Below are 15,814 nucleotides of genomic sequence, written 5' to 3'. Positions count from 1 at the left end.
TTGGGTCCCAATATACCCTGATGTTCCATATTATATGAGCTTTGAGTTTGTTCTAAGTTAAAAAAAAATTAAGTTTGATCAAATTTATCAAAGAATATCATTTTCAACACAGAACAAGTAAACTAGTAAAATATATTCAGTGATTTTTAATGAAACTAATTAGGTGTTGTAGATGTTATTGATATTTTTCTATATATTCGGTCAAATTTGAGGAAGTTTGACTTAGAATAAGCTCAAAACGTTTTATAATGTGGAATGAAGTGAGTATATTTGAAGTAATTATTTATTGTACACTCTGTACTTTTTACCTAACTAGAAAGGTAGCCCGCGCATTCGCGCGTGCATGTAAGATACGCTTTTGTAAAGTGTAATATCGACCGGATGACACACCACGCTTGAAAAGGTACAATTTCTTATAAATTCTCTTCATCTACATTGCTTGAACTATATAGTATTTAATTCACTACTATAAGCAATTATCAGTAATTCTTCATTTTCTAGAAAAAAAAGCGTCAATAAATACATAGGAGATATACATATTGTACAACTCGCTTCCCTATTATATATGTGATCTATAGTGTTTTTTCTAAAAACATACCTAGGCAACATGAGTCCTATACTTAAAGTTAATAGTAGCATATAGATAACTTTTTAACCAACTATATGTTTTGTATATGTAATAATACGTTGTAAAACTCATAATGACATGATATAGGATAGATGGAAGGTCATTAACATCTAAGCATTTAAACATGGTTATGGCAATGGAACATACAATGGTTGCTCCAATTTGTGAAAAGTAATAACTATTTTTTACAAATTTATTATATTCTGCCCAATCAATTTAATTCAATCCCTATTGGCATTTTCTATTTTTCTAATTTACTTTACACAACTCTTATTTTATGTTAAAAATGAATAATGGATCATGAATTGTTGTTTTAATTATTTAATAGAGCAACAATTAGATTAGAAATTAGATGTATAGCTTAAAATATGGGTTTTTCAATATTATTCATAGTTTGTCTTTAAATTTGATAGCTAAAAGGTAGGAATAGGGAGGAGTGGAGTGCGAAGAGCCTGAGCTAAAGGGGAAGGGGGCGTTCGGTGTTGTGTGCATGTTATGGGGAGGGCGAGGTATTGGAGACTTTATTTTCCTGATTTTTCCTAAATAATTTAAGTAAAACCGATGATCATATGATTCTCCTTGCATGTAGATTTGAATTAGTGTTATATATTTGTCAAGTGATATTTGACACCAAGTTGATCCTTTTATCATGTGAAATTATTTAAAAAAATTTCATGTCATCAATTATTATATGATGGCATTAAGTATCATATGTCAGCACCATGTATTTAGCACTATAATATAACTTTTATATGTGATTAACATTTTATTTACATAAAGTAATACAATAGATTATAAGTTAGATATATATTTCATAAATAATATAAAATATGAACATTTAAATGTTTTTCATATTTTTTTATAATTGTTTGAATGTACGCAAAAATGTAAGAATATAAACCATAATCAAACATATTTATTTCAAAAGTTTGAATATTGTGAATATGCGTCTTTAACTTTAGTTATAAATAATATAACAAAAATAAGTCGATCAGAAATTCACTATATGCTTTGGATGATATTGTTCTCTATTTTTTTAATAATAAATTATGATTTCTAAGTAATGTAATATGAGAATAGGAGGGAAAGATAGGTATGGTGTGTTTGAGGGTGTGGGCAGCGGGGTGGATGAATGAGTAAGCGCCCACGTACAGGGCCATGGTGGAGGTTGGGATATGGATTCTATTTTTTAAAAGAAAACGATGGATCTAATGGTCATAAATATGTCTTGAGAAACTAATACTTAATCCATAGGTTGGGTTTTATTTTGTCCATGTTACATGTCAACTCAGCTATTATCATCCTTACTTGTTTTAATTATCCTTAAAGCGGGATGCATTTTAAATAAATGGATCTGCATCTATACCACTAAACTAAACCCAATATATTACTAATACATAAAACATTTATATCTATTACAAACATAAATGTTTATGTTAACCCTTGTTTCTAAATCTATGAATAAATATTATATAATTATTGTTCCTAATGGTTAATAAGATAACACTGTAATAAAGCCAACTGTAGTCGCCGAGGCTTTATTTCTCCACTGCCTTTAAACATAGCTCGCGAGTCAACGTAGTCGTGCCCCTCAAGGCCAACATGGAGTATGATGTTAATGCCTAGTTCACTATAAACACCTTCATAGATGATCGCATCAGTAAATAGAAAGTTAAGCATTATTGTAAATGGTGGTCCTCTGCTCGGGTAGCCTCAACTCAGCCATATGTGACCCTTGCTATACTCATGGCAACATAGCATGCTTGGTGCTCTTCAAGGAAAAAAAGAGAGAGAATGTACGTGATGAAAGTATTTTTCCAATAACAAATAAATAGTTGTTTTTAAGTTTTGTGCAGACGCAATCATTTATAGTGTTAATCTGTACTGCTTAATTTTTTTATGGTATAGATACAACTATCTCTTTTGAAATGACAAGTTTGATCATTTAAAAATTTATAGCTAAATGGATATCCAACCGTGACAATCTTCAGAGGACCATATCTTTGTTTATAATTTGATAAAGATCTATAGTTTAGCGCATACTTTGTTTTTTTTTTCATGTATTGTTCATAATTGCATGAGACATCTTTACTATTCCTAAAAATATATTTATTTTTCCCAAAATTATTTAAAGTAACTAATTCATTGGAGTGCATTTATAATCACTTCAGTGGGGGTGTATGGCATACATCATCAATTATGTCTGACGTATTAGAATTTCTAAACTATAAGAAAATATATGATAAATAATGCATAGGATTGTTGATTTGTTACCAAAACTATTTGGCAAAGAAAAAACATATATGACCATAATTCACGTGATGGATTAAGGGATTGTATTATAGCAAGATCATTCCCTGGACATTCCAACCAAATATTTCTGAAAAATTATAAAAAAAATTGAGAAAAACCTCGCATATATTAAAATTAAATAAGATCTAAATTGAAAAACCACAATGTTGTTTCACTCTCCATGCATGTAGATTTGAATTAGTGTTATATATATTTATCGAGCGATATTTGACACCAAGTTGATCCTTTTTATCATGTGAAATTATTTTAAAAATTATCATGACATTAATTATTATATGTTGGCTAAATTATTTAAAAATAATTATGACATTAAGTATTATATGCCAGCACCATGTATTTAGCACTACAATATAACTATTATATGTGATCGATATTTTATTTAATTGAAGGAATATAACAGATTATAAGTTCTTGTTTAAACCGTGCATATACATGGATATATGCGGAGCAATAAATTTTATTTTATAATATAGAAAATTCTACTTTAAAACCGTCCTTCTATCAGCATACAACGTAGTATGTTTTTTTTTCTGGCTTTATAGCTGTACTCCCTCCGTCCCATAAAAAATCAACCTAGTACTGGATGTGACACATCCTAGTACTACGAATCTAGACATATTTCTGTCCAGATTCGTTGTAGTGTAATGTGTCACATCCAGTTCTAGATTCGTATTTTTTGAGACGGAGGGAGTACGTACGTATATTTGTTTGGTTTTTTGAAGTGAACAATACATATGGGTATATCCAATTGTAGTGTACGTCAACTTTTCTCGTGAAAATTTCTCTTGTATATATCGGACATTAAGAAGCAGCTGTGATTAGATAATGGGCCTATCCGGACATTAAGATGAAGTAGGGATTTTTAAATAGATCCAATCTAACGGTTTAAAATACTTGGCCTACCAGTTTAAGTGAAAATCGACAGTTAGATTAGAAAATGCTATGTGGCGGTTTGGGAGCGTTTGTAGGAGTGCCACGTGGCGGCTTATGAGCGTTTATAGGAAGTTTCATGGACTTTTAGTATATAATAGATAGATAGATAGATACTCTTTGAATGAAGCCGATGCGGTTATATTTATTCAACAAAGTAATATCCTCCTCCTCCTCCTCCTCTAAAATTTATGCCTCTTTAAATAAATAATAATATATGAAAGTTCGCATTTTAAGGGAAATGGTTGAAGGTTTTTTTACATAACAGAGTAGCTATAGTTAACAGAAAGAAAGAACAGAGTAGAAGTGGACTACAAATTTATACAATCATTTGAGTTAAGTACAATACAATTGTCAAACATGCACTAAAGCAGATTAATATGAGGTAGTAGCAGTAATTAAACAGGATTTTTTAGCACTAAACATGATTAATTATATAGTAGAAACGAGAGGTTTAAAGAGTTTCGAGGGGAATTTTGCATTGCTGCACACACTGGTCAAGTGCTTGGTGTTCGTCCGCGTCAGTGTCACTCATGTCATGCCTCCGAGGAGAGCGACATGTCGTCTTCCTCGCGGATGGCGTTCACCATGCCAGCGACCTCCCTCATGGTGGGCGGCGGCGACGGCGAGGAGGCGTCGTCGATGCATCTCATGGCGACCTGCAGCAGGCGCACCATCCGCTGCTCGCTGGCGACGGTGTCGCCGCCGGCGCCGGCGGAGGAGAGCATCGCGCGGTCGAACACCTCGGCTGTCCACTCCTCCCGGATGACGGCCGTCACCCACCGCGCCAGCTCGGCGCCGTCCGCTGCCGTGGCCTTCCCCGTGAGCAGCTCCAGCAGCAGCACGCCGTACGCGCGCACGTCGGCGCGAAGCGCCGCCGCTGGCGCCGACGACGGCGGCGGCGGCGCGGTGACGCCGTACTCGCTGATGCAGGGCTCCATGGTGGCCGTGAAGAGGATGTTGGAGGCCTTGAGGTTGCCGTGAGCGATGGCGCCGCCGGCCTCGTCCTCCTCGTAGGAGGATGAGAACGACAAGTTCGCGTTCGCGCCGTCGCCGTCGCCGTCGCCTCCGCGCAGGGCGCCGTGCATGAACGCCATGCCGTCGGCGACCTTGGAGGCGATGTGGAGGCGCGCCGGCCAGTCCAGGGCGACCTGGCTGCTCTCTATAGAACCTGCAAAAATGAAAAATCACAAATCATTTTTTGAAAAAACAATCAAACATAATGACTAATTCCCCATTCCTAAATCGAACATCCAAAGAAAATGCTTTCATAAAAGTTGCACATATCTCAAATGCTCTTATAAATTACTATAATTTTTTTTTAATGCTGAAAAAGATGTTTGAGTTTATTATTCTACATCAGTATGCATAATAGCAAATGGTCTAAATTAAGAAGCAGGTGGGCCAATTAGAGATTTAGAGACAGAACAAAATGGGCCTAAGTAGCATTGTTCATATGGGCCTCAATCCGAGCCCATCCAAGTAAGCAGGCCATGATTTGGATCAAAATCTCAGCCCACCCACATGGATGGGCCGGAATTAAGGCCCATCCATCAAAAGACAAGCAGAGCTTCAGCTTACCATGGAGAAGCTTGGCGAGGCTGCCATGGCCGAGGAACTCGTACACCACCAGCTTCTCCTGCATGGCGCAGTAGAACGCCAGCGGCGGCAGCACGGCCGGGTGCCTCGCCTTCCCGACGCGCTCCATCCGCCGCCGGAACTCCTCCTCCTCCTCCGCCCCCGCCGCGTCCTTCACCCGCTTCACCGCCAGCGCGGCGCCGCCGGGCACCACCACCTTGTACGCGCTCCCGAACCTGCCGCGCCCCAGCAGCTCCGCCGGCGACCTGAGCAGGTCCTCGAACCGCAGCTTCCTCGCCGCCTCCGCCGCCGCCGCCGCCGCAGTGTTCAGTGTCATCACCGTCGACGCCGCCGTGCCCGATCGTTGCAGCACCACCAGCGACGCCGGCGTCGCGCGCGCCACCGCCGCCGCCGTGGCGTTCATCCGCTCCTCCGACATCGGGAGGGAGTATGCCGACTTCCCTGGGGTCACCGACGATGATGTCTCCGTCGTCGCCGCCGTCTTGCCGCCGACGCCGCTTGGTCTCCTCCGCCTCTTGGAGCACATCATGTACAAGACGAAGGCCGCCACGCCGGCGCCGAGGAGGACGTAGCCGAGGCACATGACGATCGTCCGCGCCCTCCTCCTCCTCTTCCCATCGTTCTCGCCGGAGCTCGGCGGGGGCGGGCACGGCGGGAAGTCCGGCCGGCCGCACAGGCCGTCCGAGTTGCCGGAGAAGCTGTCGCGGCCGAAGTCGCCGGCGTCGTCGGGGATCGGGCCGGTGAGGTTGTTGTTCGCGACGCTGAAGTGCTCGAACCTGGACAGCTCGAACTCCGGGATGGCGCCGTTGAAACGGTTGTCGTTGCCGCAGAATCTCACGAGGCCGAGCTTGCTGAGCTCGGCGGGGATCTCGCCGGAGAAGCTGTTCCTGGAGACGTTGAGCACGTGGAGGCTGGCGAGCTCGGCGAGCGACGGCGGGAGGCTGCCGGAGAGGCGGTTGTCGCCGACGTAGATGTGCGTCAGCCTGGCGCAGCCGGAGATGGCCGCGGGGAGGTCGCCGCGCAGCGCGTTGCCCTCCAGGCTCAGCACGCGGAGCGCGGGCGCGGCGGCGCAGAGCGACGCCGCGTTGATGGTGCCGTCCAGCCCCTTGCGCTCCAGCACGATGGCCGTGATCCGGCCATCGCCGGCGGCGGCGCCGTTGCAGCCGACGCCGGGCCACACCGTCCGGTTGCCGTCGCACGGTTCGACCGACGCGTCCCACCCGATGCCGCGCGCTCTCTCCTTGTCGCCGCCGGCGAGCTCGGTCAGGAATCCGATGAGCGACTCCCTCACCCTAGCCCCCTCCCCGCCCTGCGCCGCCGCCGCCATGCAGCAGCACGCCAGCAGCAACGCTACTATCGCGAGCACCCGACCGGCAAAGACGACGACCTTACTCTTCTCCATGGCGTCCGGAATGGGTGGCGATCTCGCATGGACGAGCGACGCCGCGACGCGAAGAAGGCGGAGGTTTCGAGGCGGGGTGCGCGGCGAGGGTGTTCGGCTTTATGCGTGCGCGGTGGCGAGGGCATTTCGGTGGGGACAAGCGGGGTGCGGCCACACACGGCGCGCGGCGGCCGGCCGCGGCCGGCCGGCAAGGGGAAGACGACGACATGGTCACGCTGCTGAACTCGTCGTCTCCATGGATTGCTGGATCACTCAAAACTCGAAGTCGACGTCAGGGGTGTCGCTGGTTTTGTCTGAACTGCAGGGTGGTTAGCTGATGCCATGATCGAGCTTTGACTTGGTCAGGAGTTTTAAAGAGTTGAGGCCCACGGGCTACAACTGTAGAGTTGGGCTCCTGGGCCGGCTGTGACCCTAATTCGGTGAGTCAAATAAAGGCCCGTGCATCTTTTTTTTTTGGGGGGGAGAACTATGCATCTTGGTTCGAGTCTTCAAGAGCAAACCCTGGGCCGCCATCTTGGGGTCTATAGTTTGGTTAAAAACGAAAAGGAGAAGGGTAATCTTCCGGTTCCAGATAGTAGAAACCTGGTAATAACTAGTACTCCCTTCTATTCACAATGTAAGTTATTCTAGCATTTTTCATATTCATATTAATGTTAATGAATCTAGATAGATATATATGTCTAGATTCATTAACATCAATATGAATATCTAAATTCGTTAACATCAATATAAATATCTAGATTTATTAACATTAATATGAATGTGGAAAATGCTAGAATGACTTACATTGTGAAACGGAGGAAGTATATCCCAAGTTCTCCAACGCATGATCATCAGCCTAAGGGCACATTCAAATATAGAGCATGGTATAAAATCTGAATCAATTTAGAAACTATCCTTTTATATCAGTTGAGATGATAAAATACTCTAACAATTATTTATCCCTCTTTTCTTTCTCCATCTTTATATAGTAAAATTTTGCTTTTATAAACACTAAGAGTTGATGTTAAGCCATTCTCATACATAAGGATCTTTCATGCCAACAAACTTACCTTGTTAACAACTATAAAAACTCACTATTAATTACCATTGTACATACTCTGAAAATAATAAAACATATTTCTAACTTTTTCTGCTATATTATTATAGAACATCGTATTGTGTGGTGTTGTTCGAAAAGGAAAACCGCAAAATTTGGCGTTACACCATGCTTCCAGCTAGCCTTATTTTGTCATAGCTAGCTTGCATTTGTACACAAAACACAGGTAGTCACGCATGACGTGCGCACCTCTATTGTGAATAATCATTACTTCTTCCTCCGTTTCACAAGGTAACACTTTTTATTATTGCCCACATTTATTTAGATGGTAATGAATCTAAACATATATTCATTAACATTAACATCTATATGTATGTGGATAATGCTACACTGGTGGAGAAATGATCTTTGTTGGGTCGACCCAAAACCACAATAATCCCGGTTCCAAAAAGAACCGGGACTAAAAATGATCTTTAATCCCGGTTGAAAACCCCAGAGGCATTTTATGATCTTTAGTCCCGATTGGTGTTACCAACAGGGACTAAAAATCATCTTTAATCCCGGTTCATCCCCTGTCAGATTGATGTCAGGGTGTCGAGGATCTTTAGTCCCGGTTAGTGTTCACCACTTTAGTTCCGGTTGCTGATCTCTAGTCCCGGTTGGGAACACCAACCGGAACTAAAATTCGAAGCGTAGTATATAATCCTATCCCTTATCCTCTCCTCCACAGATCGAATCTCTCCCTTCTTTCCCTTCCTCCTCCGCTTCCTCCATCCTCATCCCGATCCATCCCCTCCACCTCCTCCCCTTCCTCATCCGATCCCCTCCCCTCTCCTCCACCTCCTCCTCTCCCCTTCCTGCCCATCCTCCCCTTCCCTTCCACCTCCTCCCCTTCCTCATCCCCTCCCCTCTCCTCCACCTCCTCCTCTCGCCTCTCCTGCCCATCCTCCTCCCCTTCCCATCTGGCGGCCGGCGGGGCCGTGCCCGGCGGCGGGCCAGCAGCCGTGGCAGGTGGCGACGGGCCGGGGCAGCGGGGCCGCGCCGGGTGGCGGGGGGCCGGCGGCCATGGCGGGCGGCGGCAACGGCGTTATTTTCTCTTTTTTCTTAATTTGTGATTCACATGTATAATTTTGTGATTTATTGGATGGATCTGAGATGACCTATGATGTATTTGATTTGTGTGTAATTTTTTAGGATTTGTGATGTATTTGATTTGTGTGTGTATATGTAACTTTAAGATTTGTGATGTGGATTTGGGATGTTACTTTGATTTGGGGATATGCTTTTCACTTGATTTGGGAGAAAATAGATATGCTTCCCACTTGATTTGGGAGAAAATTAAAAAAAAAAGAAAAATGGACCGTCTGGAACTGCCGCTATTCACTCTTTACTCCCGGTTGGTGTTACCAACCGGGACTAAAAAGAGAACACCAACCAGGACTAAAGATTCATCTTTAATTCCGGTTATTTGAACCGGGACTAAAAATAGCGGTCTTTAGTCCCGGATTCGTACGGACCGGAGTAAAAAGCATTTCTCCACTAGTGAGCTATAAAGTCTTACATTGTAAAACGGAGGGATTATATTGATGCACGTATAGGGGCAGGTGAACAAAAAGCTCAAAACTCCTGCTTCAGATCGGCTCGTGCATGGATAGCTTGGTTCGGATTAACTTAAACTCGTAATCTTTGTGAGTCAAACTAAGCTAGACGTTTAGCTCGTGAGTTTAATTAATGAGCCAGCCCGTGAGATGCCCACTTAGCTCACCAGTACAACAGATAAACATTTGTTCATACACTTAATGCGTTTTAACTTTGATTAGTCCTTTAGTAGTTGCACCTAAACTATTTGTATTGTGTATTAATTCTTCACCAGTTAGAAATTAGTGTTTATTACTAATAAGTTTACATACATACATACATACATACATACATATATATATATATATATATATATATATATATATATATATATATATATATATATATATATATATATATGTGTGTGTGTGTGTGTGTGTATGTGTGTGTGTGAAGGTAGTAAACTAAAAATTATAAAAGTAATATAAATGTGTTAATGAGCTTAACCAGTCATCTCGCGAGCTACTTAAGCATGCACCCACTCGGCGGCCGCTAGTCCGCTACGTATATACTACCTCCGTTTTTTAAATAGATAACGCCTTTAACTTTTTCTCACATGTTTAACTATTCGTCTTATTCAAAAAATTTACGTAATTATAATTTATTTTGTTATGAGTTGTTTTATCACTCGTAGTACTTTAAGTGTGATTTATATCTTATACATTTGTATAAAATTTTTGAATAAGACGAATGGTCAAACATGTAAGAAAAAGTCAACAGCGTCATCTATTAAAAAACAGAGGGAGTAGCTATGAATAATGTACTTTTTCCGTCTTAAAATTAAATTATTTCTACCATTCAAACTTTATCTAAATTGAAGCTATTTTTTACCTCCTTCATCTTAATCGGCTATAACCATTCTTCATTTAATTTCTTTACCTATTTTCTGTTATCGGTGAATCATTTCTATCTATTTCTTTAATATATGTACCATATTTTAGAAAAATGCTTATATTCTACTCCCTCTGTCCCATAATATAAGGGATTTTGATATTTTGCTTGTACTGTTTGATCATTCGTCTTATTCAAAAAATATTAGAATTATTATTTATTTTATTTATGACTTACTTTATTATTCACAATACTTTAAGCACAATTTTTTATTTTTATATTTACATAATTTTTTTTAATAAAACGAGTGGTCAAACGTCGTAAGAAAAAGTCAAAATCCTTTATAATATTATGTGACGGATGTAGTAGAAGTAACGGAGTACGTCGTTACAGCCATGCACTGATGCACACAGACAAACTTATCCAGCTGCACTCCACTCGCCACGGCCGCGAATACGTCCGCACGAGCTCGAGACCGATCGATGTGACTCTCCTGCATCATTGGGACTCTGCATGCATGCAGATCGATGGATGCACCAACGATCCATATGAAATGATCCACATTTGTGTGCATCGATCATGATGCGTATCTCGTCGTATATATCATTGCCCCGCATTATCATTCTCAACACACATGCGTGCATATATCACTACTACCAGGGGCGGATCCAGAAACAAAAATTAGAGGGCTCAGTTACACAGTTTCTCCAATCTCTAACCATTTAGAGACCTTTAGTTTATCATTCATGGTGAAAAAATCGAAGGGGGTGCTCCGGAGGTATCCATGGGTCTTGTGGGTGTAGGGGGGACTCAAATCCCCCTACACCCACGTTGGATCCGCCGCTGACTACTACATATAAACTTTACCTTGAAGAGATTATCATGCATGCATATATAATTACCTATCTATCATAGTAAACCATAAATATATTACAGTTTAAAATTATTCGTCTAAGGTTCTTGTTCAATTAATCTTTATAAGACCTATAGTAGGTGTGATTCCACACTATAATAGGTGTGACGAACTTATTTCCCACTAAATTCTCCTCAATCCCTGCGTACGTGGGATTAACCGAACAAAGCATGAGGGAGGGATCGGAGAAGGATTAATTCCAAACCTCCATAGCTAGGTGTGAAATTATTTCTCTTCAAATCCTCTAATCCTCTTGTAGGTTGGATTAACCGAACAAGGCTAAATGTGTTGTCAACACATGGATCGAGCTGATGAGGCGGTGAGGCCGATAAAACAAAAGAAAAGAGTAAAGAGGTGGAAGTCGCTGCTCAATCAAGCCTAGAATGAAGGAGAGAAGATCGATTCATGCGCGATTGAGAGCAAGGTAATAATACAGCCGATCTGTTAGCTATAAAATTATTTGTGACCTTCTATCAGTCTATCCATATAATAGTGAGCCATTTACAATTAATATAGGGTCCACTTGTCTCTCTCACAGAGTTTCTTAGTTCTTGTGTCCAAACCGGCTATAAGTTTACATCCCGCTTCTCCCCTCTTCTCTCTTCTCTCGTCTCTTCTTCACCTCAGCATTTAGCCGGTTTATAGCCTACTATTATACTTGCTCTGATCACGCTTCGCCGAGCTATCAGGGAGGAGGCCAACACCTCCTTGGCGTGTGGCGACGTGTGTGGATGCATGGGATAGTACAGGAGTAGTCGGATGCGATAGGTAGCGATTGGGTTACACTGAATGTACGAGTGTACGTATACACTTCAACCTAGCTTCACCTATTGACCTAGACCCATTTAACTTTATTCTTTTATGATCAACAATTAATGCGCATCTCTATTAATTTTAGAACGGGTTTGTAGTCCTTAATTCGAGGTCTCACCGGTAAGGCCGTGTTTAGTTGTTTCGGTAAAATAATTTTGGCGTATACAGACACACATATTTAAATTATTAAACGTAGACTAATAATAAAATAAACTACAGATTCTACCAGTAAACTGCGAGCCGAATGTATTAAGCTTAATTAATCCGTCATTAGCAAATGTTTACTGTAGCACCACATTGTCAAATCATAGCGTAATTAGGCTTAAAAGATTCGTCTCGCAATTTACATGCAAACTGTGCAATTGTTTTTTTCGTCCATATTTAATGCTCCATGCATGTGCCCAAATATTTGATGTGACGGAAAAGTTGGAAGTTTAAAAAGAACTAAACACAGCCTAAGGCATTGTTTTCTCGACGCACACCCTTTTAAATATAAGTCTTTCAAACTAAGATTTTTCATATAGAAGTATATTTAGCAAAAAAAAAAACAAAGATTGAAAACACAAGTGCACTAAATAACAATTCCAGCATCCCTAATCCCCATCCCCACCGGAAAAAAACTGCAGCCCCCTACGCTTAAACAGCATCAGTCTAATACTACATGCCAAATCAAACGGCGGCGGCCTATACATGCATATATATATATATATGTACACGGGCAGGCAAATAAATCAGTCGATTGCCCTACCTAAGCTTCCCGACAAAGTATATGATGAAGACGTGGCTAGCTATAAACGTAGGCGTGCGCCTTCAACCCAGCCACAACCACCAATAACTTTATGATATATATATATATATATATATATATATATATATATATATATATATATATATATATATATATATATATATATATATATATATATATATATATATATATATATATATATTGTGGAGGGTTTTTTTTTGTTTTTTGTTTTTTTTTGAAAAAAAATCTATGCACTGCATGGCCAAGTACTAGCCGGCTGGCTAACCAAACCTTGTACAATACATGCATATATACGTCCTCCACTTTATGTAAAGCTAGTTTGTCTTGATTGTATAATTAAGCTTAACAATTTGTCCACACGTACTGTGATCGAGCTGGATTTATATATGGACCATGTATGCGCACATGCACACAAATTAAACACCATGCACACGTTGAGGAAGAAAACAAATTGTCGTTCTACTATATATTATTTGAGTGAGATTTCTCCCCTGTTAATGATCCATTCTTGTTGATTAATTGGATTTAAATCGCAACAAACAACGACTTTTAAGGCCCTTAAATATATTGGCACATGGCGGCCAACATCAGCGACAGTTCCTTGTCCCTTTCTTCGCACTCGCCATGACTGCACTGTTGCCGATTGAGCTCACGTAAAATTAACTTTAATTTCCATTTGCAGATAAATACAGATATAGCATCCATGCAAAAGCATCAACATATATACAGATCTTCTGTGCTTAAATACATTATAAACCTTTTGTGCTTAAATACATTATAAATCTAAAATACCACAAAAGATTAACTGGCATAAGCATTAACTCATGATTATATGAGATGAGAACTGACCACCTATATGTATTTGTACTTTTGTACGATCGAGAAGATATATGGAACTTCTGTTATGAAAATCTTACAAAATAGCACACACATGTCTATGCATTTATATTTTGCAGCATACAAGATCTCAAGTTCTCAACATTTTTTTATGCAGAACCTACCGTAAAGAACTCTGTAAGATACATGTTACGGTTTTACATATCTACTAATTATCCGGTGCAATGTTTAATCCTGCTACTACCCGTTGATCACATATAAACTACTCTCTCCATAGTCCATATGTCTAGATTATGAGAAATTATATTTGTAAAATCCAGAAGTTTCTTAGAAGCCGATTATCTTGTTTCTGAGAATTTTAAACTCCTTAAGCAGGTTTTTTTTTCTTTAGCTATGCACAGACAAAATTGTAGTTAAGATCTTTTAGGGAGAGGAAGTAATTAAGATCAAATAGGTTAATGACACATGCATGTTTTGGATCTAAAACCATTTCGGTTATCTAAAGAAAGCTATAGCTAGCTACATGCATGTTGCAAGACAGGCTGCATCGTATGAGTAGAGAGAATAGTAATATTATCTATGACAGAAAGTGTGTGCCTGAACTGATGTGAAGCTGGCTAATTAAGCTATCACACTGGTAGTGACATAGCCATGGATGCCAGCCAGACAGTACGTGACAGCCCTAGATCAGTCAGGCGTTGTTAGCTTAGGCCAAGTTTAGATCCTAACTTTTTCTTCAAACTTTCAACATTTTTATCACATTAAAACTTTTCTTCACACACAAACTTCTAACTTTTCCGTCACATCGTTTCAATTTCAACCAAGTTTTTAATTTTAGCGTGAACTAAACACACCCTTAGCCTATCAATAAGCTGGAGTAGTAGCTAGCACGGCCGCCGTGCCATCGGCCCGTTACAGCTTAAAGGGCACGTAGTACGACATATGAAAGGCCCTAGCTAGCTTAGATCTGAGCTGTGATATATCGAAACAATATCCATCGTACCCTGTTGTTAAAATATATTAGGAGTATATATTTGATACTCCCTCGGTCTACAAACAAAAACAAAAGTATTTTCATATTGTTCAGTAGAAATTAAGGTTTAAAAGAATTATAGTGTCCTTCGTTAAATTAGAGATGGATAGAAAACAAAACGATATGGGATAAGATGAAAAAACAATATAGGTGGTTGATTGGACCAGTATTAATCTATAATGTTTAAATTTATAGATAAACTTTAAACACCTGAAAATAATGTTTTATATTTGTGAACGGAGAAAATAATATAAACATTATTTTCATGTGTTTAAAGTAATGATCCTAAAATAATGGTCATAAAACCATTCCATATACTAATTAGCCCTTGCTAGTGATTACTACCTCATCCCAAATAAGCTTATTCTTCACTCATCACACACGTACCAATAAAAAAAAGACTATAATACCTTTAATTTTATTAGATCTCAATACAATTATCCCTACTTCATCTAGTTTTAATGTATTTGTCTTCTAATTTAAGAAATTGAATGTAATATATAATTATTAAAGATGAACTTATTTTGAGATAAATAAGAGAGGAGAGGAAATGATCTTATTTTGTAAGATCAACGTGTGTTTTGATCCTTATTCTGTGATGAACAATTGGCATCTGTGATTATTGGTTTTGATAATTGGAGATTATTATCAAAGTGGTTTTTGAGATAATTAATTTTCAGGTGATGAATAGGGTTTACTAATTTGTCGGAACCGGTCAGACCGGGCGGTGGATGCCAGTCAGACCGGCTCATGTGTAGCGGTCAGACCGGCCGGCCCGCGGTCTAACTGGCTGACGCTGTGTCGGTTTCGGTTTTGGGTTGTTTCTTTGGATATCCGTGATTGTTTCATGGTTATGGCTTCTAGATGGATACTATACGTATGTAATACTGTTGTTTGCTACTAATGAGTCAAGTTGGAGATAGCTTGGTCTCGGAATATGGTTTCTTTGTTTGTTTCATGTGTAGGTGACTCGATGCCTCGGGAGAGTATTTGCGGTGATGGACCGGGAGTCGGTTTTGTGGTAAGACGATGTCCGTGGTGGTCAGATATCATGCGGGATACTAAGGCT

At 40.3% G+C, this 15,814-nt stretch overlaps 1 protein-coding gene across 1 annotated transcript; it reads right to left on the bottom strand.

Annotated features, from left to right (window-relative positions):
* Positions 1-4,198: 4,198 nt before the first annotated feature.
* Positions 4,199-6,872, bottom strand: LOC127785367 (probable inactive receptor kinase At2g26730). The gene is made up of 2 exons (XM_052312796.1): positions 5,453-6,872; positions 4,199-5,042 (listed from the first exon to the last, which is right to left on the bottom strand). The coding sequence occupies exons 1-2, from the start codon at positions 6,870-6,872 to the stop codon at positions 4,408-4,410; spliced, it is 2,055 nt and encodes a 684-aa protein (XP_052168756.1). The 3' UTR covers positions 4,199-4,407.
* Between the last annotated feature and the right edge of the window lie 8,942 nt (positions 6,873-15,814).

The sequence above is a fragment of the Oryza glaberrima genome, chromosome 9, assembly GCF_000147395.1.
Source record: "Oryza glaberrima chromosome 9, OglaRS2, whole genome shotgun sequence".
In the NCBI taxonomy this organism is placed as follows: domain Eukaryota; kingdom Viridiplantae; phylum Streptophyta; class Magnoliopsida; order Poales; family Poaceae; genus Oryza; species Oryza glaberrima.
The sequence above is the reverse complement of the archived record's forward strand: the minus strand, read 5'-3'. Positions and strand labels throughout refer to the sequence as shown.